The sequence below is a fragment of the Hippocampus bargibanti genome, linkage group LG13, assembly GCF_051943395.1.
Source record: "Hippocampus bargibanti isolate YZ-2025 linkage group LG13, ASM5194339v1, whole genome shotgun sequence".
Classification (NCBI taxonomy): domain Eukaryota; kingdom Metazoa; phylum Chordata; class Actinopteri; order Syngnathiformes; family Syngnathidae; genus Hippocampus; species Hippocampus bargibanti.
In genome coordinates, this window is record NC_142746.1 from 22476812 (window position 1) to 22498605 (window position 21794).

Genomic DNA, 21794 nt, shown 5'->3' on the forward strand with positions numbered 1-21794 from the left:
GTACTAGCCATTGCATTAAAAACGGTTCACAATGAACTCCAGCAATAATTATTTGGAAATTTTGAGAATCAATCCATCGTCCTTATTGTTGTCTTTTTAAAAAGATACTTTTGACTTTTGCATCATCACCAGAAAGTACACGTGACGTCATGGCGAAGAAAAGTCTTTCTAGCGCGGTCACTTTAAGGCAGGCTTTACGTACCGACTGCAATTCCCAGAATGCACCGGGTTCAACAAAAAAGTAAACGCGGAAGTACTCGAGAACCAGTTTGCTCTTTCTGTAGTAAACATCTGGTGTCAAGTGATATTGTCCGCTAGCCACAAAACCTTCCTGTAAGCGACACTTCAAACTTGTGTCATGGCTTTGAAAAGAATAAACAAGGTGAGTTTGGACGCATCACTTGTGACGGATGCAAAAATAAATCAATACGGCGATCGAGCCGGCCGGTCTTAACGCTTTGTTTGTGGACTAGTTTAATATTAACATTCCGGTGGATAGCGTCCTATTTTGTTTTCAATAAAACAAAGTCGACGCTTAATGATACCGACGTGACAATCGGAACATTATTGTATTTGGTTTGAACGAGAGTCGTTAGCTAAATTGGCAGCTAGCTAAAAGTAGGCCTAGCAAAAGCTCCAAAGGCGCGTGTGCTTGTCATCATTCCTTGTACGGACACGCTTACGCAATGGCCGAACTCATAATAGCCAAAACGATGACGTTACTTTTGTGTTTTTGGGCTAGGAATTGGGTGACTTAAAACGGGACCCCCCGGCTTCGTGTTCGGCGGGGCCGCTCGGAGATGACAGTGAGTGGACCGCGTCATCCTTTCAGTTTTTCAGTTGTCGTTGTCGTTGTCGTTGCTTGTGTGGTGGAATTAGTAACCCGAAAGGAATGCGACGAGCGTCACACCATTTACATCTATTAACAACCAACACCCCTGCTTGATTTTATGCTATCCTCCTCTTCTTTTCCTTTGGGCTTTTCCCTTGACGGGGTCGCCACAGCGAATCAGTAACCTCCATCTTCAGAGGTATGATACGCATGTTTATGCTCAAATTGTTGAAATATATATATTAGAGATGGGGTATTCTGAGAAAAAAAGTCGAAATTTTGCAAGTTTTAAACTCGCGAATTTGCTGGATTTAAAGTCACAAATTTTCTATTTAGAATGTAAAAAAATTGTGACTCAAAATATAGCAAATTTGTGACTTTAAATCTAGCAAATTTGTAACTTTTTGTTCTCAGAATAATACCCCATCTCTAAAAAATATACATATTCCAACCTGTCCCTAATGCTCTTGGGAATGGTAAAGACCTAATAAGAAAACATGGATGTCATCAACAATTCAAATCGGCTGAAAGTATTCCCCTGACGCTACTGACAACCAATGGTGGATCCGTGCAATCTTGAGGTCTTGCCGTAGACAGGAAGGAGTTAGTGACCGTGTCTTGATCAGGTTTCGGACACAAACCCGACAAGAAACAACAACAACAACATGTTGTTGTTGTTGTTGTTGTATGTAGTGAAGCCTCTTGATATGGTGTCTTTGGATGCCTTTGGTGGGTAAACCAAAAAAAAAAAAAAAAAAGATTTGGCACAATCTCCCAAAGAATCTGAGTTGCAATGTTGACAATGTTTTGTTTGTTTTTTTTGCAGTGTTCCATTGGCAAGCCACCATCACAGGTCCGGTGAGTCTTTATCTCCATTTTCTTTGTGTTCCCTACATTTCTCGACATACATTTTTCAGATAATACTTTGTTTTGAATATATTATTTATATCTTGATCAAAGACGCCACCACGTCTTTCCTTTTTCCATCTTAGAGTGACAGCCCGTACAGTGGAGGTGTTTTCTTCCTGGTTGTTCATTTCCCCACCGACTATCCCTTCAAACCACCCAAGGTAATTTTTTTCTGTCCGTCAAGTCTTTTAAATCTTAGGAATGAAGCGCAGGCACCGTCAAACCTCAAATGTCTTCACACAAACAATCAACAGCACCATTTCTGTTTTCCCTTGTGGAGGCATCCTTATGAACTTAATTGTTTCCCAGACAGAGTGTGTAAGGCGAAAAGTGTGGATCCCAAAACTTAATTTCCCATAGGAAACCATTCAAATGAGAATAATCCGTTCACAGGTCCCCATAAAACATCATTTTCTACTTTCTGATTTTCTAAAACTACACAAAATATTCCTCATTTTATATATAATAAATGTACTATGGTATTATAATTAAAGAAATAAACTGTACTATTTAATACTATTCAAAAAATAGAGCAAAGCACAAATCCTTCCTGACGAGGATGCTATCGACCGTTTGGCGGCAAGAGTCAGGTGTCACTGATGCCGGGAAAAAATGTCAGCGTTTTGTTGTGTTTCTCTGTATTTGTGTTTGACAGGTGTCTTTTACCACAAAAATCTATCATCCAAATATAAACAGCAACGGTAGCATCTGCCTGGATATCCTCAGGTCGCAGTGGTCGCCTGCCCTGACCGTGTCAAAAGGCATGTTGATGTTAGCGATTTGCACACTTTATTATTATTATTATTATTATTACCGTATTTTCCAGTGTATAAGGCGCACGCACCTTCAATGAATGACACGTTTAATGACGTTTTCTTGTCGCTGTGTGTCAATCAACTGGCTGGATGATTGACATGCGTGTGTTGTGTTGTTGTTGCAGTCTTATTATCCATCTGCTCTTTGTTGTGCGACCCCAACCCCGACGACCCTTTAGTCCCCGACATCGCGCACACGTACAAATCGGACCGACCCAAGTAAGCCTCACTTACTCAAATAGATTCTTTTTTAAAAAATTTGTTTCTTTCGACAATTTTTTTAAAAAAATGTATTGATTGATTTTTATTTTCTAGGTACAACGAAATAGCCAAAGAATGGACGCGGAAATATGCCATGTGAAGGCAAGACACGTTTGGCCAATCAACATTCCAAATGACAGTTCAAGTTGAAAGGAGAAAAAAAAATACAAATAACCTCGAGGAAAGCCAGTAAGACCCCCCCCCCCTTGACCCCTGACCCCCCCACCACACAGTTTTTAGTTTACGCCGGGACCACTTGGACTTCTCCAAATGGACATGAACGATTGTCTCCACTGTTTAGTTTCTTTCTGCTTGAATCCAATTGGAATGATGATTTTGATTTGATTTTTTTTATGATATGATGAGTTTATTAACAACGGTGACGATACCTCACATTATTTGATTTTTGGAGACATTTATGTGGAATAAAACTCATTTTACTTGACTTTCCACACAATATTTTGAGTTTCATATGATTTTCCTCACATACGCCGCTGATAACCTGGACGACCACTAGAGGGCGCCCTTGATTTTGATGTCTTCATATTGATAATGATTTTTTTATTTCTGCATTTGCCCAGGGGGGACGTTTATGAAATATTTATGCCTGAAATGATTTTTTTTTTTTTCTGGTGAGGATTGAATTGTTTTGCTCACGCTGTCTGTCTATTTTTTTTTTTTTTTGTCTAATAAGCATGGAGCCTTTTTTTTCCTCTCGCTATTCGAGACGGGAGAAGTTAATTTTAATCTGTCATTTTATCATTTTGATGTGCTTCCGAGGACCGAAATGTTGCATCCCCGGTGCGACTTGATATTAGAAAAAGAGCCTGACAAGGCTGGGAATCATTTAAATTAAAAAAAAAAATGTATTTATGGAATGACTCATAATATCAAACAATCGTGATAGCGAAACCAACAAAAGAGTGTAGCTTTAAAAAAATATTTATTAAGAGCAGATGTGTGTCTTTTAGTGACGTTGGACAATTTGGCTATCTAGCTAGCTACCTAGCTGGCTATCTATTTGCTATATAGCCAACTAGATAGCTAGCAATTTGCTATCTTCTAGCTGTCTTGCTGGCTATATATTAGCTATGTAGCTGGCTATTAGCGATCTATCTGGCCGTGACTGTGAAGTGTCCTTGAGAGTTTTGAAAGGCGCTTAGAAATTAAATGTATTATTATGGGTTGTTGGAAAATTGCTCCTAAATTAAAGTTGGCTGAAGCTATCGGAACTCTTTCGTTGGAAATAAAGCAAAAGACAAAATGTGTTCTTTTAGCAATTTAAAAAAAAGAGGGTGGGCGCGAGTAGGGATTGTGATTTTATTTTATTGTATTTTATAAATCAAACTTTCAAGGCAAAGTGCCTGGACCAGATTTGATAAAATATTTATCATGGATTTTTAACTCATTCACTGCCATTCACGAATTTATTCGGGAATTGAAAATATGACGTCAAGCACCATTCCCGAATTTGTTCAGGTTTTGGATTTTCATGCTTGGGTGCCGATAAAGCTCTTTTCTTCCACAAGGGGGCAGCATTTCCTTTTTAATTCCATGTTAGCACTTTGTTCCAGTTTCAGCTGTTGTTAAAGCGCTATATCAACCAGTATGTGTTGCATTGTAATTTGGACAGCTGCTCTCATTTCACGCCCATATAACTCCAGACCCATATAACTTAGGAATTAACTCTTTTTTTGACAATGAAAGAAGAGAGTCTTGGGTTTCTTACGCTGTATTGGATGTTTTTGTAGTGCTAAAACTTAATATTCTGTGGGTCCTGCAATTTGAGTGACAATGACAAAAACCCTGGCACTGGAGTGGACATGTTTTTTGCACATCGTCTGGCAGTGAAGGAGTTAAAAAGCAACTGGATATAAAGTGACAAGAATCAAAGTGCTCTATTTGTGCGCCTGTTTCACTGACTCTCGACCCTGATTTGTTTTGTTTTGATTGAGCTTGAACTTTGCAGTATTGCTTCCGCTTTCCCCCACTTGACAGGATGCGGATTGTTTCCTCCGCAGGGACGATCAAACCGTTGCCTGGTAGCTTAGCGGTAACAACGCGCCTTTCCAGAGGATAACACGGCCGCCATGTGTTTCAGAACATTTGGAATTTTCCACTTTTTTGTTGACTTTATTACAGGACTAACATTTTCGGGGAAATTCCATCAACATACTGTAGTACTGTACTAATAGCATGTAGATGTCCATTGGTGTTTTTTCCCAAACATGTAGTTGGTGTACAGCGAGGATGTCGGTCTACGTAGTTACGGTTTCCTCTCAGGTGGCCGTTATCAATTTGGGGAAGCCATTACAGTGTTTAATACCATCCACATATTACATAGAGTGCACAACAAATTCATGAATAACTAGTTTTCAAATGTGACATACCAAAAAAAAAAAACAATGACTGTTATTGTGGTTTGAATGGAAAGATTTGAAATTTTGGTTGGGACTTTAGCAAGCATCATGGAAGTTTGATTTGCTTTTCACGGGCCCAATAAAATGTTGTGGTGGGTCACATTTGGCCCCCCGGGCCTTAAATTTGACATCTGCTGTATAGCAATGTCACATTCGTCAAAATTCGTTGAACTAGCGAGGAGAGATTGTGTCATCGTAAGGATATGGGGTCCGTGTTCAAATGGCTCCAAATGGTCGTAAAATTGGGGGGGGGGGTGTTGCTTGAAGTGTGGGAGGGGGCCGTGGGGTGGGAGGAGTCGAAGAAGTGGTGGTCACGAGAAATTTGGCTCGGAAGACTTTGTGGCCGCATTTGAGCGCACAGCCCGGCCGTGAAGAGAGCTGGAGCCTGCCGCCTGCCCGAAACCTACTTTTAGTCCCCCGAAATGGGCGCTCAAATGGGGGGAAATGAGGCCGCGTGAAGGTTTGGCGACGTCCAGCTCACGTGTGACGCACCACCACGCGCTCCTGCACAACTCGGCCACTTTTTTGGAGTCTTCCTCCACCGACGCCGAAGAGTAGCGCCCGCCATGGCCGCCCAGTGCGACGCTTTGAGCGGATACTTGCAGCAGCAGCAGTCGGACCAGGGCTCCAACAGCGAGCGCAGCACCGACTCGCCTTTGCCCGGCTCCGAGGAGGACCTGAGCGGACCCCACCAGCTGCTCGACCCGGAGTGGACGGAGGAGCGCTTCCGAGTGGACCGAAAGAAGCTGGAATTCATGTTGCTAGGTACTCCCGCTTTCAAACAAAATACATAGTTGCGTTGTCTTGGAACGTTTACGAGACTCCCTCGTGGCTCTTCGTTTCATTTACATCCAATATTTTCCGCGTCGTGGTCAAGTTCACGCCACCACGCGGCGTTTGTTTTGATTGGCAAGTGATCTTCTGCTAATCACGTGGGCACTTTGCTACGAGGCAATTAGCGCGGTCGATTTTCCAATAAGTTGTATCAATGACGCGTTCCTGTGAATTCGATTTCGGCCACTGGGAGCTGTCGTGTCGATTTTATCTGACCGTGGCGCTCAGAAGTGAAGTGATTCGAAAAAGCTACGTTTCCAATTGGCTCTGCGTCCAGATCGCTCGTCTTGACGCAAAACGTGTACCGTTTTGCTGTCATCTGATTGGTGGATCGCACGGAAGAGATCGCGGCGGCGCCATTCGGAGTAGCCAACAGCTTCCGTAGCCATTTTCTCTGTAATCTGATTGGTTGATCACACGGAAGAATCACGGCGGCGACATTCGACTAGCCAAACTCTTCCGTAGCCATTTTGCTAACGTGAGTACGAATAAACCAAATAAATCGCAACTGTGGTGATTTAAATAAACATTTTTGTTCGATTATCGATTTTAAGTGTTAACTCATGAAGCTAACGTGACATGTTGGGTGTTGTTAAATATTTTTAGGTTGTTGGTGGATTCTATGCTTGCAAAGCTAAGGTTAGCTTAGATTGTGAACTGTATTCTTTTTTCTTCTTGTGACTCGATTTGAAGACGAATTAGATCGCTCTTAAAATATGTGTATTTTTTTTAATTGTTATTTTTTTATTTTTTTAGTGCTCGGAAAATAGGAAAATAGAAACTGATCGGACTGTTGTCAACCACCGCTCGTGCCCAGACATATGCACATTTGATGTTACATGCCAAGCCCCGCCTCTTAAAGGACAACCGACACCATTTTTTTGTTTCCTAACTGACATCAGAAAAACGCTTCATAGCATCTAAAACGCAGGCTGATATTTTGAGTCAAATGCAAAACACCAATAAAAATGACTTAAAATGTCCCAAAACTGCCACAAAATGAGCTTGAAACTGGGGAGATTCAGGAAGTCCCGCCCCCTTGTTTGTGACATCACGCCAGGATACTGCTTCACAAACGCCTTGCTCCAGAATCAAAACGATGGCTTCAGAGAGTTCAGATTGCGAGAAGATGCTTTCTTGTTACTCATTCAGTTATGAACAAGATTCAAATAGTTTTGAAGAGGAAAGCATAAATGTTTGCAATCGATTAAAAGAAGTTTTTCCATATCAATTGGAGCCGCCGAGACTCCAATGTAGCGTCCCAGTAAATGCACAAGATGGCACACAAGCTCCGTTGGAAATGGGTTGATTTGTCCGCTGGGAATTTGTGTCAACTTACACCTTCTTGATGCGTGTTACCGCAATTGGCTGCGACACGCAACGATTCACCATCGGGGTATTGATGTAGTTTTCCTTCTAATTTCGCCATCAACTCAGCGTTTTCAGACGAAAAAAAGTACCCAAAATGCATTGTGTGTCGCTTTGTCAGTCAGGGGCGTTCCCTCCGTGACGTCACTTGGGGCATCGTCTTCAACTCGAAAACAAGACTTCCTGAATATTCAGCGCGAGTCTTAAAGGATAAATATAGATAGCTCGATGCGGTTGAATCTTTGTCAAATGCTCTCAGTAGAAGTCATTTGACAAATTATGGACGCAACTTGTCCCGAGGTGTCGGTTGTCCTTTAAAGGCAAAATGTTCAAAAGTGAGTTTGAAGAGTAAAATGTCTTTTTTTTTTTTAATTATCTTGACTTTGATTTGACCGTTTTCCGGTGCGTTTCTACCCCCCGCCCCCCCTACGACAAACTCCAAATGACTGTACGCTGCCTAAGTTGATGTTTGGATGTGGGCGCACATGTCGTCCGTCCTCCATGTCTGGCGCTGGTGCGCTTGCTCAAGTGCATTCCTTCAAGCTCCATGTCATCTCAAACTCTTCCAGGAAAACAAGTTAGCTTGAGAGCAGCCGCAAGATCCAAAATGTCCCGGACATAGCGCGCGCCACGTCACGCTCTGTGTTTTTTTGTGTGTGAGAACGGAGCGATTTGATTGGATGTTCTCTGTTTGTCGCTGTGGCTCAAACCGGGATGGAGGACAGAATGCGAGCTTCTGCTTTATTTATGAGTTCAACTCTGGAGGCCACGTTATCTGAACCATGAAACCTCTTTAACCTTTGACCTCATCCTGCTTCGAGGAATAATGCAGGGGGGCAGGGGGGCGTCCGCTCATGTTGTCGTGCTTGTTTCTCCGTCGGCAGCCTTTAATCGAATTCTCAGGAGCTGGTAACTAAAATAAATTGATAAGGTTGTTTTTTAACTCAGTCACTGCCAGACAGTTTGCAAAAATATGTCCTCTCCAGTGCCAGGGTTTTTGTCATTGTCACTTGAATTCCAGGACCCACCGAATATTGAGTTTTAGGATGACTTAAACATTCAATACAGCGTCAGAAACCAAGGCTCTCTTCTTTCATTAGAAAAAAATAGTTATATGAGCTTGAAATGAAGGCGGCTGTCCAAAATACAATGCAATAATAATAATATATTTATTTCTAAGCGCCTTTCAAAACTCTCAAGGTCACTTTACAGTCACAGGATCAGTTTTTCCATGGGTGAGTAGCGGCAGCCACACGCGCCAGCGTTCACTCAACCCGGAAGAAACTCAAATAGGTAGAAAGCTAGCTAGGCAATAGATAGCTAATAGGTAGCCGGCTAGATAGCCAGTTAGTCCACTAGATAGCTCCATAGATAATAGCTAGCTAGCTAGATAGCTGGATAAAAGCCAATGCTGCCCCCTTGTGAATAAAAAGCCAGAGACCATGGCTAGCGGTTAATGGAAAAATGCACTGAATGAACTATTAAATAAGAAGAATTTAAATAAGCGCTACTAGCACAAAGCTAAAATGCAAAGATGAGTTTCAAATGGACTGTGCACGTCGTCACGGGTTGTGCGACTTTTGGGAAATCCAAATGAGCATGAAGAGATGATTCGCTGGCGTGACTTCATAGTGACTCGGAAACCCTCCAGTCATGGTTGGTTGTTTTTTTTGAGGGGGTTGGCGGTAAGGGGCTCACTTTCTCTGGGTGAAAATGGAAACTGTGACAGCAGCAATTCCAGCTCCGTCTATGCTTGAATCAGTAAATAGATTTTTTTTTTTTTGTAGTGGAAAAAGCGAATCTCACCATGGCACCCATTGAAGTGCACTGTTGTCTTTTTGGCAGCACGTCCGAGAACTCGCCACTTGTAACACCTTGGACAGTTTGACGGTGGCATGAAAGCCTGAAAGATGGACCATTTGTGGACAAGTGAGGAAAAAAAACTCTATGTAGTCACTTTTTTTTTCTCTTTTGACACCGTGGTGGGAAAGCATTAACATTTACTCCACTTGGTCTTTTTTTTTTGCTTCCATGTTTTGCTCTCTTGAACTTCCAAAATGCATTTTGTGAGATGAAAGCGGCAGCAAATGTTTACAACGGTGATGACATGAACTGAAGTTATTATTAAAAATGGTGGAGTCAAGTTAGGTTTGCGACAGATACCTATTTGTATGAAATGCCCGCCTGGGCTCACAATAATTAATCTATCTATCGAGCTAGATAGCTTGATAGCTATCTAGCTCGATATAAAAAATGTTGCCCCTCAAATGTCGAAATGTCTGCTCTTTAATTTTTGTCAATGATCAGACAGACAGACATCTAGCTAGCTAGCTATATAACTAGCAAGATAGTAGCTAGATAGATGGATAGCTAGCTAGACGTTTAGATGGATAGCTAGGTATATAGCTTGCTAGATGGATAGCTAGATACCTGGCCTTCTAGATAGATAGCTAGACAGATGGATAGCTAGATAGCTAGCTCACTAGATGGATAGCTAGCTAGATAGCTAGCTCGCTCGATGAATAGCTAGATGGATAGCTAGATAGCTAGCTCGTTAGATGGATAGCTAGATAGCTAGCTCACTAGATGGAGCTTGCCAGATAGATAGCAAGATAGCTAACTCGCTAGATACCTAGCTCGCTAGATGGATAGCTAGGTAGCTTGCTCGTTAGATGGATGGTAGGTAGCTAGCTCGCGAGATGGATAGCTAGATAGCTAGCTCGCTAGATGGATACCTAGCTTGCCAGATAGATAGCAAGATAGCTAACTCGCCAGATGGATAGCTAGCTCGCCTGATACATAGCTAGACAGCTAGCTCGCCAGATAGATAGCCAGATAGCTTGCTCACCATACAGATGGCCAGATAGATAGCTAGCGAGACAGCTACCTAGCTTGATAGATAGCTAGACAGACAGATAGGTTACTTGATAGATAGCTAGACAGACATATAGCTAGTGAGCTAGATAGCTGAACAGATAGCTAGCTACATAGCTAGATTGATAGCCAGATAGTTAGCTAGATGCCTGTCTGTCTGATCATCAAGTTAATTTAAAGAGCAGCTTTTCTCCATGTTGAGGGGCATTTTTCTATAATTAACTTACATTAATTTGTAGATGAAGTATTATTTTTTTCCCTCCATTTTTCCTTTTGTTTTCACCAACTCTCATAACTTTGCTGACGCAATAGAAAATTGGGTCCTCGGAAAAAAAAAAACGTGTCAAACAGAAGAATGCCCTTTTTTTCTTTTTGTAGTCGTTATCCTGGTCTTCCTCCCGCGTGCTGAGTAAGGCCCTTGGACAGGAAGTGTGCATCTTGAAGGAGACTCATGCTTCCTCCGCAACGCTCTCTTGTCCTTTCTCTTTATTTACGCGCCAAAAAAAAACCAACACAACTCAATGACTATTTTCAACTAAATGGATGGCGATCCGTGTGTTCTGCCACTGTTCTACGTATTTTTGTTTGTGATTTCGTATATTGTGATAAGAACTTTCAAACGACCTGGTCAAGTATGCTAGCATGCTAACAATGTACAGGTAACATCCGACTTACGACTAAGTGCCGTTCCGACCAAACGGTCGTAAGTCGGATGTTACCTGTTTAAGTATTGCGAAATTCAATCCTGATCTCATGACCGGCCATTGATTTCATTCAATTTTTATTTCTGTATTTTTTTTATTGCCTTTTTTTTGCGCACCACCTTCGAATGTCGATAATATGCAAAGTATCCGTCCTTCCGTTTCTTTTGCGCGTATCCACATCGGGGTTGCAGTGGAATTGGAGCCTATCCTTGCTGATTTTGTGCCAAAGTCAAGGTCCGCCCCGGACCGGTCGCCATTGAATTGAAAGTAACTAGAGTGGATTTGACGGCACTCTGTCACCACCTTTTTTTTCGCCACCTCCCTTCCTTTCTCGCACCTTCTTAAAGTCGCCGCAACAACATGCAAACGATTCTATTCAAACTTTGCGCCACATTCCTCCTTTTGCGGGGCGATGATGAAGGTTTTCAGCAGCTGGAATATAATTGAGCTCGACTCGGTGGAAAAACCTGTAATTCATTACTTCAAGAAAAAAAAAAGATGGAGGGTGGGGGGCAGCCTGCGGAGTCTTATTTCAGTTCTCTGACCCATTTCTACGCTGCCGGAGCTGTAAATGAATCTGTGTTATTCCACCGCCTTCCGACATCTTTTTCTTCGGCTCTTGTCGGAGCGCACATTTACATTCTGTCTGGTTTGCGGTTGCTCTTTTAGAAACGTTTCTTTGAGAGTGGGCAGCAGGCACCCTGGATTTACCTACACATACAGTCATACCCGGCTTATGAACTTAATTGTTTCCCAGACAGAGTGTGTAAGGCGAAAAGTGTGTATCACAAAAATTAATTTCCCACAGGAAACCATTAAAATGAAAATAATACGTTCCCAGGTCCCCATAAAACATGATTTTCTACTAAATAAGCCTTAAAACTATGCAAAATAGACCTTATTTCATGTAAAATAAATGTGCTATGGTATTATAATGAAAGAAATAAACTGTACCGTGTAATAAAGTAATTTTATTGACCTTTGTGATGGTCGTTGAATAGAGGATAAAAACAAGTCGGCTGTCATTTTCTTGTTAGGAGAACGGGCTTGTTCGTGAACGACACATCACTCATTGTGGCGCTCTGTGTGTATCCCGAAAAATAGTTTGTATGCCAAGGTAAAACTTTCATAAATTTAACATTCGTACAGGTAACATTCAACTTACGACCGAGTTCCTAAACGACTCGCAACACCCCCCCCCCCCCCCTGGTGCCATCACACGGTCGATTGCTGCGCGAGAGTGAGATGCTGGCTGGCTGGCCATAATTGTACACGTTGCCAGCCTGCTCGCGCGTTGCAGTGTCAAGCGTCAAATGAAAAAAAATAGGGTCTGGAGGTCGTGGTCGTAAGTCGGATGTTACCTGTATATGGCTCTCGGCGCTTCAACCACTCATCTTCAAGGGCTTTTGGTTTTTGCGTGGGGAGCATCCGATTTGGAGATATTTTGCGGGCAGGAGAGAAAAAATATACGGCAGCGTTGCTTTTCATATGATTAACGGCCATTTCCCAACAATGTCATGTTTACATAGCAACAATCTCCAAGTGAGGTTCCCTCCCTTTGGTCCGCAGGGGACCCGATACTGTGCTGCAGATACCAGGTACCAGGAATGCGCTGCTTTGTGCAATCACTTGGCATCATTTTTAGGAGGAATGAAGCGTAAAAAATGGTCTTGACATTTGGACGTCTCTCGCTAGATTTTTGCTCACGTGCTTCAGTTGTTCAAACGGATCGCAGCGATTTTGCCGCCATATTGTATGTGGCTTTAATATTTGATACACATGTGGCTAATGAACTGACCGAGGATGACATCATACAAGCAAAAGTGATTATTTGGTATTTTTTCCTTGACGAAACAGCTACAAAGAGGAAGCGCACTCACAATTTGCTTCGATTTGCCCCATCCAACATGGCTGCCATGTCGACATACTTGTAAATTTTGCCTATAATAAAATCTTCATGTTGATTGGAGCGGACAAGGAAGTGAAATATTACCGGACGTTGATCGGTCTGCCTCACAGGTGTCAAAGTCAAGGCCCGAGGGCCAAATCTGGCCCGCCACATCATTTTATTGGGGCACGCGAAACCAAAGCTATGCGATGATGCTAGCTAAAGTCCGAACCAAAATTTCAAATTGTCCCATATCAACCACAGTAACGGTCATTATTTTTGACTTCAAATTTGAAAACTAGCTAAACATGAATTTGTTGTGCGCTCTGTCTGTAATATGTGGTGGGGATTAAACATTGTAATGGCTTCCCCAAATTCATAACAACCTCCACCCCAAAAGGAAACTGTAGCTACAATGTGGCCTGCGGCAAAAAAATAATTTGACACCCCTGATCTACCTGATGACTCATGACATTATTCCAATCGGAGTCAAGAAATCGGCCAAGGCACTGTAACAGCCTCCTTGTGTGTCCCTACGAGCCTCTGTGAACGACACCCTAGACCGGTCGCCGATGAATAGCAGAGTTGATGATGTACAAACACTCCATGAAACCGAGATTTGTAGCCCGCAGACCGCCCTCCTCGTTTTATTGACTATAAATCAATAGCAATTGTTGACGATCGGCGTCTTTTGCTTCAAAAACAGGTGCTAGTCATCATAGACTGTTTCCCAATCCATTTCTGGGCTAACTGCGCACTTGCGAACCGATTAAATTGTTATCAAGTGGGCCGACTGAACCGACATCGCAAATGTGACAGATGTTGTTTTCGGAATGCGGATATTTTTGGCTCCGTCTGGCCTTTTCTCAACCTGGATTTCACCCTTCCCATCAAAGCTGAACTCGTACTCGAGTGCAAGAATCCACAAAGGGGTAGTATAGGGGTGGGGGGGGGGCAGCCAAAAATATCGAAGGCCTGTTTGGAGTTAGAAGGTAATGTTTGCTTGATTGTTGCGCGTGGATCGGAGCCACAACTGGAGAAATCAAAACTTGTTTGCATTCCGTCAGTGTCACAGCGTTGGAATCTCCCGGATTTAGTGTCTGCCCGTGAAATAATGGAGAACAGACTTGGCTATCATCTGTCAGTGTTTAGGCCTTTGTGCTTTCCTCCGCAGCTCATCGCTTTCTTTTACGTGTTGTGACTGACGGACGAGTGGATAATTTCGCTCATTGACGTCGCTGCCGCAAAAATACGTGAATCCATTTCAGGTCTACCGCATTGCTTGACGGTTCGTGGGAGTCGGACGGTGCGCTTGTGAGGAACTACTACAAGATCTTTATAATGAGTAACCTATCCGAGAGTGTATTGTAAGCATCGACAATCTTTTGAGAGACGCCACAGAAGATTTTTGCAGACCTAAACTGGAGATCCTTGTTGACCCTCTCAAAGAGAATCTTGTGGGTTTCATTTTCTTTGTCACATCTCGGTTGGATGACCAACTTTGGAGTTAGCAAATACTTCACGAAGTATCTCCAGTTGGCCCAGAATACTCCTGCTCGACTCTTGACTGGTACTCGTAACAGGGAGCACATAACTCCAACTCTGGCATTTCTTTCACTAGAGAGTTCTATTATCTGTTTTCAAATATTTAAATCACTTGATCCACCTTCCCTCCCTGAACTACACACACACGCACTGACTGGTGCCTCAGAAACTTTTAGAACAATGGCTCTTAATCTAGGGTTGATCAAACCCTAGGGGTTCGGTGGATCCTCCGCCGCAGAGGTCTACCCCTCAGTCTAGTCTGCAGTTAGTGGGCACAGTCATTGAAAGAAGGGTTCAATGAATGAGCTTATGAAACTGATGGACTTTGGTTCCTCCAACCAGATTAAGAACCACTGTATTAGAAGTCTCGAGAAATAAGTGGAGGCTCAGAGGGGATAGAGTCTTTTCCGTTGCTGGTCCCTCTTTGGAATGGACGTTTTAGTCTTTGGCTTTTGAACCAGCGTTGAGGTGAACCGAAAGACTGCTCAATGGAGGGTGCAGCGTTGGGAGGTATGTTTCTCTCGCATTACAAGCGCTTTTTTTTTCCGACGTGACCCAACAAATTTGCGCTGAACTGCAAAATTCCCGTTTTGAAGTGAGCCGAGCCAAGTTAGGAATCGGCGTCGTCAACGGTGCGCCGTTAGGGTTGCCAGTGATAAGCGGCCCCCGCGAGCCTCGTAATCTTTCCTGTCTCAGGTTTGCCTGCCGCACATCTGTCGACAGAATGTTTCCCTTTCGGCAACTTCTGACTTCATGTTTTCTCCCAAATTGTGGTTAATCTGCAGCCCCGATCTCTCTGCGATCTGTCCGTCGACGACATTTGTTGCAATCTACTTGATGTCATCTTATTAGTCAATCCGCCGCTGATCCAGATCCATCCAACCGCCGCCGGTTGTCCCGTTCCCACCCTACCTATTTATTCACTTCAGAGAAGCCGATGAACTCTACGACGGTTGCTTCTGAAAACTTCTCTTCAAGCGTCTAACCTCACAGCAGTCAAGTTATTTATGGGATGTGTTCTTTTATTATTATTTTTTTTCTGGTTTGGATACATATCTACTCAAATCTTCATCCGCGGATCCTCCTGACCCAGATTCCGACAGACTGTAACAGATCCATCTCAGGCTACGTTGGCTAAGAGGCATCATTAAGACGTTCTTGCCCAGATGATAGCGAAACATGAGAATTCTCCAGAGAGGACAGATATGTATTTTACATTAGCAGAGCTGCCATAATCTGGAAAAGTTGCAGATGTCCTGGAGTGACGAGAACCTTTTGGTGTTTGGTCTTCCACCCGGTTGCCGGGTTTGCGCTTCCATTTGGAGTCGACGTATCAACGGCGAACGTTAGCCAACTCAAACTGCACGTGACGACGGAATAATAGCGCCGCGTTGCTGCTTGTTGCATCAGATGTGGCGCGTAGGTAGGAGAAATGTGATGCTGGATCGATGTCACTTGTTTTGGAAGGTGGGCTCATCTGCGTTTTGAAGCATAATCTGTTGTTTTTGGTCGGTTAGCGGTTGTATCCATCGAAAATATTTCCACACCACAATTCTCAAGTTCTCTGCAAGCATATAAGCTAACTCACTGCTAGCTTAAGTATCCCAAATGGAAACATGATTTTTTTTTGTCTGTTGGACAACATTTTGGCGCAGATAGCTATTTATAAGAACAAAATTAACTTCTCTCTCATAGATTTTGTCATTTTGAAAGTTGTCTTTGGTAGCGTAAAAGCTAACTTGCTGCTATCTCAAGTATCCCAAATGGAAATGTGATTTTTTTTTTTTTTTGTCTGATATTTTGTCTAAATCACTGATCACGTCGAAATACCAAACATAAAGTTCACACGCAATTCTTTAAGCTAGCCTGTCAGCTAGCTTGCAAGCTAACTCTTTACGCAGGTTTTCCCAGAAATAGATATTCTATTCTATTTCCCAGATTTTTTTTTGTGTCCGCTTAATGTAAATGACAAACAAAATCCCAATCCAATTCTGTCTGCTCTTCTGAAAAATATTATTTTACCGCCGCAAATGTCATTTCCTCCCTCCAGCAAGGTCGAAAATGGCTGCCGCTAACCTCAAGACAGGATTGCGTCTGTTTTATTACGTTTACTGAATGTATTCAACACGGCTTCTGTACATATTGAAAGGAAATACTTTACAATGCTTTGATTGGATAGCGTGATTACGTTTAATACCTAACGCCAGTGGCCTCATAATATCCCCACCTTGATTTTATTTCTTTAAGTCTTATTTTCCAACCGGGTTGGTGTTTATTAGCACCCAGCTGCACTTCAAATTACAGCAACGTATGGCTTATGTATGCAGGGAAAAAGACTTTCAAGTGCTCGGCTCTTATATATATTTTGGTTTTTCGTTTGCGCCGGGACCCTTCTCATGTGGTTCCCAAACTGCAGATTCCAAAGTATTCCCAGAATCGCGCCGCAGAGGCTGAAATTTAGCCACCGTTGACCCAAACATTGTACGAACGACGCCATTCCGGACTCCTGTATGCTAAAATAGTAACAATCGGCAATCGATATCCATCAACTAGTCACATGGGATTGTTTTTTTTGACAGTCGTTTGGATTATGTAGCATGACCTAAATGCCATTCCTGGAAATGAGCGGTACCGCTCCGCTCGCCAAGTGTAACGCCAAGTGTAACATGAGCGTGAACGTCAGATCAACTGTAAACGCTGCCGCGGAGAGACAATTTTTGAGAGAGACGCCTGACACGATCGTAGAGTGTCTCCAGTTGGCCCAAAATGGCGCTCTTGACTGGTACTCGTAAGAGGGAGCACAAAGCTGCTACTCTGGCTAGCGATATATATATTTTTCTTAAGATTCTATTTGAAGTACAGTGATACCTCAGCTCACAAACTGAATTGGTTCCCAGAAAGTGTGTCAGACGAAAAGTTCTTTTTGCGAACATTTATTTCTCATAAGAAACCATTAAAATGAGAATAATCTGTTCCCAGATCCCCATAAAAATAATTTTATACTAAATAAGCCTTAAAACTACACAAAAATGAAGGCTTTTGGTTGTGCCTTATACACCAGGAAATTAAATTATTTATTTATTTTTATTTTTAGTAAGTGACACACAATGCATTTTGGGTACTTTTTTCATCTGAAAACACAGCGTTGATTGCAAAATTAGAGGGAAAAGTACATAAATAACGCGATGATGAATCATTGTGTGTCCCAGCCAATGGCGGTAACACGCATAAAGAAGGTGTAAATTGACACAAATTCCCAGCGGACAAGTCAGCCCATTTCTAACGGAGCTAGTGCGCCATCTTGTGCATTGTCTGGATGCTACAATGGAGTCCAGGCGGCTCGAATTGATACGGAAGGACTTCTTGGGTCGATGTCAAACATTTATGCTTTCCTCTTCAGAACTATTTGAATCGTATTCATAACTGGATGAGTAACAAGAAAGCATCTTCTCCCAATCTGATGCCATTGTTTTGATTCTGGAGCAAGGCAGTTTGTGAAGGAGTATCCTGGCGTGATGTCACGAACAAGGGGGCGGGACTTTCTGAATCTCCCCCGTTTCCGTGCTCATTTTGTGGCAGTTTTGGGACACTTGAAGTCATTTTGATTGGTGTTTTGCATTTGACTCAAAATATCATCCTGCGTGTTTTTGTGATGTCAGTTGGTGCCGGTTGTCCTTTAAAGTGCTCTTGAACGACATCTGACCTGATTGTTCCTTATGTCTGTCTCACTCTAGCCGCCTCAGAGGGGAGAGTCAACGGTGGGGAGGACTTCTTTCAGAAGGTGAGTGCTGTTTGCTTGATTATCTTTGCGTTTTGTTCTTGCCTGCCGAGTGGGGGGTTGGATAGGCACTGGGCGCTGACGTACAAATATCAGGTGCCATGTCCAGTCATTCCGGATTACAAGTCCAAACAAAACACAATGCGACGGCAACGACACTGACCCCTGCGGGATGCCACAGTCTGATTTTTTTTTTTTTTTTTTTTTTTTTTTTTTTTCCCGTCATGCAGCTGACACAACAGACGGGACTTTTTCTTACTTATGTAACCGAACACTTGCCGGCACGTGCATCGATTTGAACATCAAGGCTTGACCGGCACCCACTCTGCCTTATTAACTCATTCACTGCCAGACGATGTGCAAAAATGTGTCCCGTCCAGTGCCAGGGTTTTTGTCATTTTCACTCAAATTTGCATAACTCACAGAATGAGTTTTTGGACAACATAAACATTCAATACAGCGTTAGAAACCTTAGACTCTCTTCTTTCATTCGGAAAAAAAACGTTAATTCCCAAATGATGATATCTGGAGTTATATGAGCTTGAAATGAGGGCTGCCCAAAATACAATGCAATACATACATATTGGTTGATATAGCGCTTAAACAACAGCTGAAGCTGGAACAAAGCGCTAACATGGATAAAAAGGGAAATGCTGCCCCCTTGTGGAAAAGAAAACACATTGCCAGAGGCCATGGCCAGCGCTTTATCAGCACACAAGCATGAAAAAAAAAAAAAGCAAATTCGGGAATGGCGCTCGATGTTTTCAAATCCCAAATACAGACACTCCCGAATTTACGAACATTTGAGTTACGGAAAACGGTACATACAAACATTTTTGCGGGTACATTATGTCGAAAAATATTTGAACAAAGATGCTGTAAGTTAGCTTTTGTATCGCGCACCTTTTATCGGCGCTCAACGTCATATTTTCAATTCACGAATAAATTTGTGGATGGCAGTGAATGAGTTCACTTGGTCGGTGATTTTGGTAATGTTCTGAAACTTAGCAGAGGGTGAATGTTTTCAAGACGCTGTCGGGTGTTTGAAAAACCTGTGGAGCTTGAAATGGCCTTGCCTTTTTGCCGGTGTGTTGGTTTTTTGTTTTTTTTTTTCCGACGTTGATTTTCAGCGATTGCAGTTTTTTGAATCAGTAACCTTGACTTGACATGGAGAAATAATCTATGAAAAATTGGATAAACGTCGGGTGGTAGAATTACCCGTACGGTGGAGAACCGCTTTGGACAAATCTCCCATTTCCAGGTGGGACGAATGGACAGCTTAATCCTGTCGCGTTGAAGCAATTTTGTTGAAAATGGAGGAATTTGCTCAGCCCCATGTTATGTCGGAGGTGTCAGAAAGCCTTCTGGCCACTTTTTGGACAATAGTCGTCATTGTTTTGGCAGTCTTGTCTGTTTGAAGGATTTACCCTTGATTGATGCAGAAAGGAAAAGGAAGTGAAAGCGTTCCCCGATGCGCATTTCTGAAGGCCAATTATGCCTCTGAGTGGCATTTTTTTTTAGACTCGTACTTGACACTCTTGGCATCCCACCGCCGTTCACTTCCAAGTCGAAATATCGTACGTGAGCCGTTTGGAGATAATCTGCTTCAAGTCGGCTCGTTCGATTCAAGGTCTGGAGACCTCAGCGTGGTTAGCCAGAGCCCAAGGTCAAGTCTTGGCTTTGAAATTAGCGTCGCTCGGTCGGTTGGTCGGTCGGTCGGTTGGGGCTGTTTGACTTGGAAGTGGTCCGAAGAGCAGCTTTTCATTCAGTGCGCCGTTTCCACTTGTGCGCAACTGCCCCCCTTCGATGGCGTGAGGCGAGGCCGCCGACCGACCCTTCAAGGCTGCAAAATAAACGCGGTTTTGGATCGTGCCACGCTTTTGTTGAAAGGAATGAGGACCGTGTGTGTGTGTGTGTGTGTGAGATACCCTGGACTTGATGGGGGTTGTTAGTTTGACCGCTTCCTGCTGCTGGGCCAAGGCCGCCCCTTTCTGGGCTCGGCGGACAAATGGCATGCCACTCAGTCCGCACGCTGGACTTTTTGTCAACGTATGGCAGTTGCCGGAAGGAAGAGTCACTGGTCAAAACCGATGAGAGCAAATAAAAACCCTCAAAAGATCCACCCCCGCAGTGTCCCCAGGTCCGGTTGCTTGCTCTTACTCACCGTCTACTCCACTTCCTTTGCGTCCAAAGCAGCAGAAAAATCTCAACGCAACACCAACACGATGACAAACAGTATGCAAAGACGCTCTTTCAATTTTATTTATATATATATGTATATATATATATTCTGATTCTGATATAAAGAGAGAGAGAGAGAGATGGATAGATAAATAGGTCTGTCAATACCTATGTGTGCGTTTATATACATGTATGTATATATATATATATATATATATATATATATATATATGTGTGTATGTATATATATGCGTGTGTATATGTACGTATGCGTGTGTGTGTGTATATATATATATATATAGATTATATAGATCAATAGATAGATAGGTAGATGTAGATAGATAGATATATCCGTTTTATGACATATACATATTGTATACATTTTTGTCTCAAATCCAAAGCGTCAACTGCATCGTTTCTGGTGATGCCGCCTCAAGGTCTGCTCACCACATCTTAACAACACCCCCCCCCCCTCCCACCTCCTCCACTACCCAACAATCCTCCACATCCCGCTGACACACACACACACACACACACACACACACACACACACACACACACACACACACACACACACACACACACACACACACACAGAGACACGTTCCAGCTGTAACAACAGCTGCACCATCGCTAGGAGGAAACATGCCTCTGCCATGTTGATAGTGGAAGCGATATATTGCGCGCAAGCGGCCGCTCGTGAACGACCACGTGTGTCCAACACATGTGCTGCCTTCCAGTCTAGGACTTTATTCTTTTTTGCGCATGGTTATGGGTGGACGTTTGATTTTGCTCGCGCAGCAACTGGCAACCTCTAGGAGCCAATCATCATGTCAAGGCGGCGCGACGGAAGCGATCAGCGGCGACCTTTTTCTATTTGCGCATTCCGCCGAGGGGCGTCGGCACGTCCGTTGGAGGCATCGCTAAAAAGAATTTTCGCGCGGGGCGAGTTGTCCGCGACTTCTTTTCATGGAAAATAAACGGCGTCCGCCCATTCAAGCCAGCAGTGTGTGGTCTCGTCCGAAATCGGTCCCATCTGCACGCCGCCGCCAAGAACAGCGGCGCTGAGCAGGAAATGTCTCTCCCGCTTTATGAACAAGGACCTTTTAGAAAGACGCCGCCCCCCTCGTCGCCCCCTCGAGTCTTTTGGGGAAAGAAAGTCATCCATGCCGTTTTCATCACTCCATTTTGAAATCGACCTCATTCGAGTCGCCGTGGAGCCGATAAGAGGCAGGTGACCCCGGACTGGTCGCCAGTGATCCTTCACACCCACAACAATTAGCACAACTGAGATCCATGATGTGCTTTTTAAAAATAATAACAAGCCTTCAGGACAAGGTTGTCTTTTTTTTTTTTTTAATCCACAGCGGCATTTAAAAAAGAAC

The 21794-nt window shown here is 43.2% G+C and overlaps 2 protein-coding genes across 3 annotated transcripts in view; both read left to right on the forward strand.

The window, feature by feature from the left end:
* Nucleotides 1-225: 225 nt before the first annotated feature.
* On the forward strand, nt 226-3262 carry LOC148889746 (ubiquitin-conjugating enzyme E2 D4-like). The gene is made up of 7 exons (XM_089012802.1): nt 226-382; nt 743-806; nt 1659-1690; nt 1825-1902; nt 2397-2502; nt 2682-2775; nt 2872-3262. Exons 1-7 carry the CDS (start codon nt 359-361, stop codon nt 2915-2917), a joined length of 444 nt encoding a protein of 147 aa, XP_088868928.1. The 5' UTR covers nt 226-358; the 3' UTR covers nt 2918-3262.
* A 2281-nt stretch (nt 3263-5543) lies between these two features.
* bicc1 (BicC family RNA binding protein 1) overlaps nt 5544-21794 on the forward strand; it is a 40659-nt gene continuing 24408 nt past the window's right edge. The window contains exons 1-2 of one of the 2 annotated variants that reach the window (XM_089012759.1): nt 5544-6002; nt 18185-18231. In XM_089012759.1, coding sequence (XP_088868885.1) covers nt 5804-6002; nt 18185-18231 — 246 coding nt within the window. In that variant the 5' untranslated portion in view covers nt 5544-5803. Of the gene's footprint in view, nt 6003-18184; nt 18232-21132; nt 21748-21794 lie in introns of those variants that run through there. The other variant, XM_089012760.1, reaches the window with a different exon arrangement.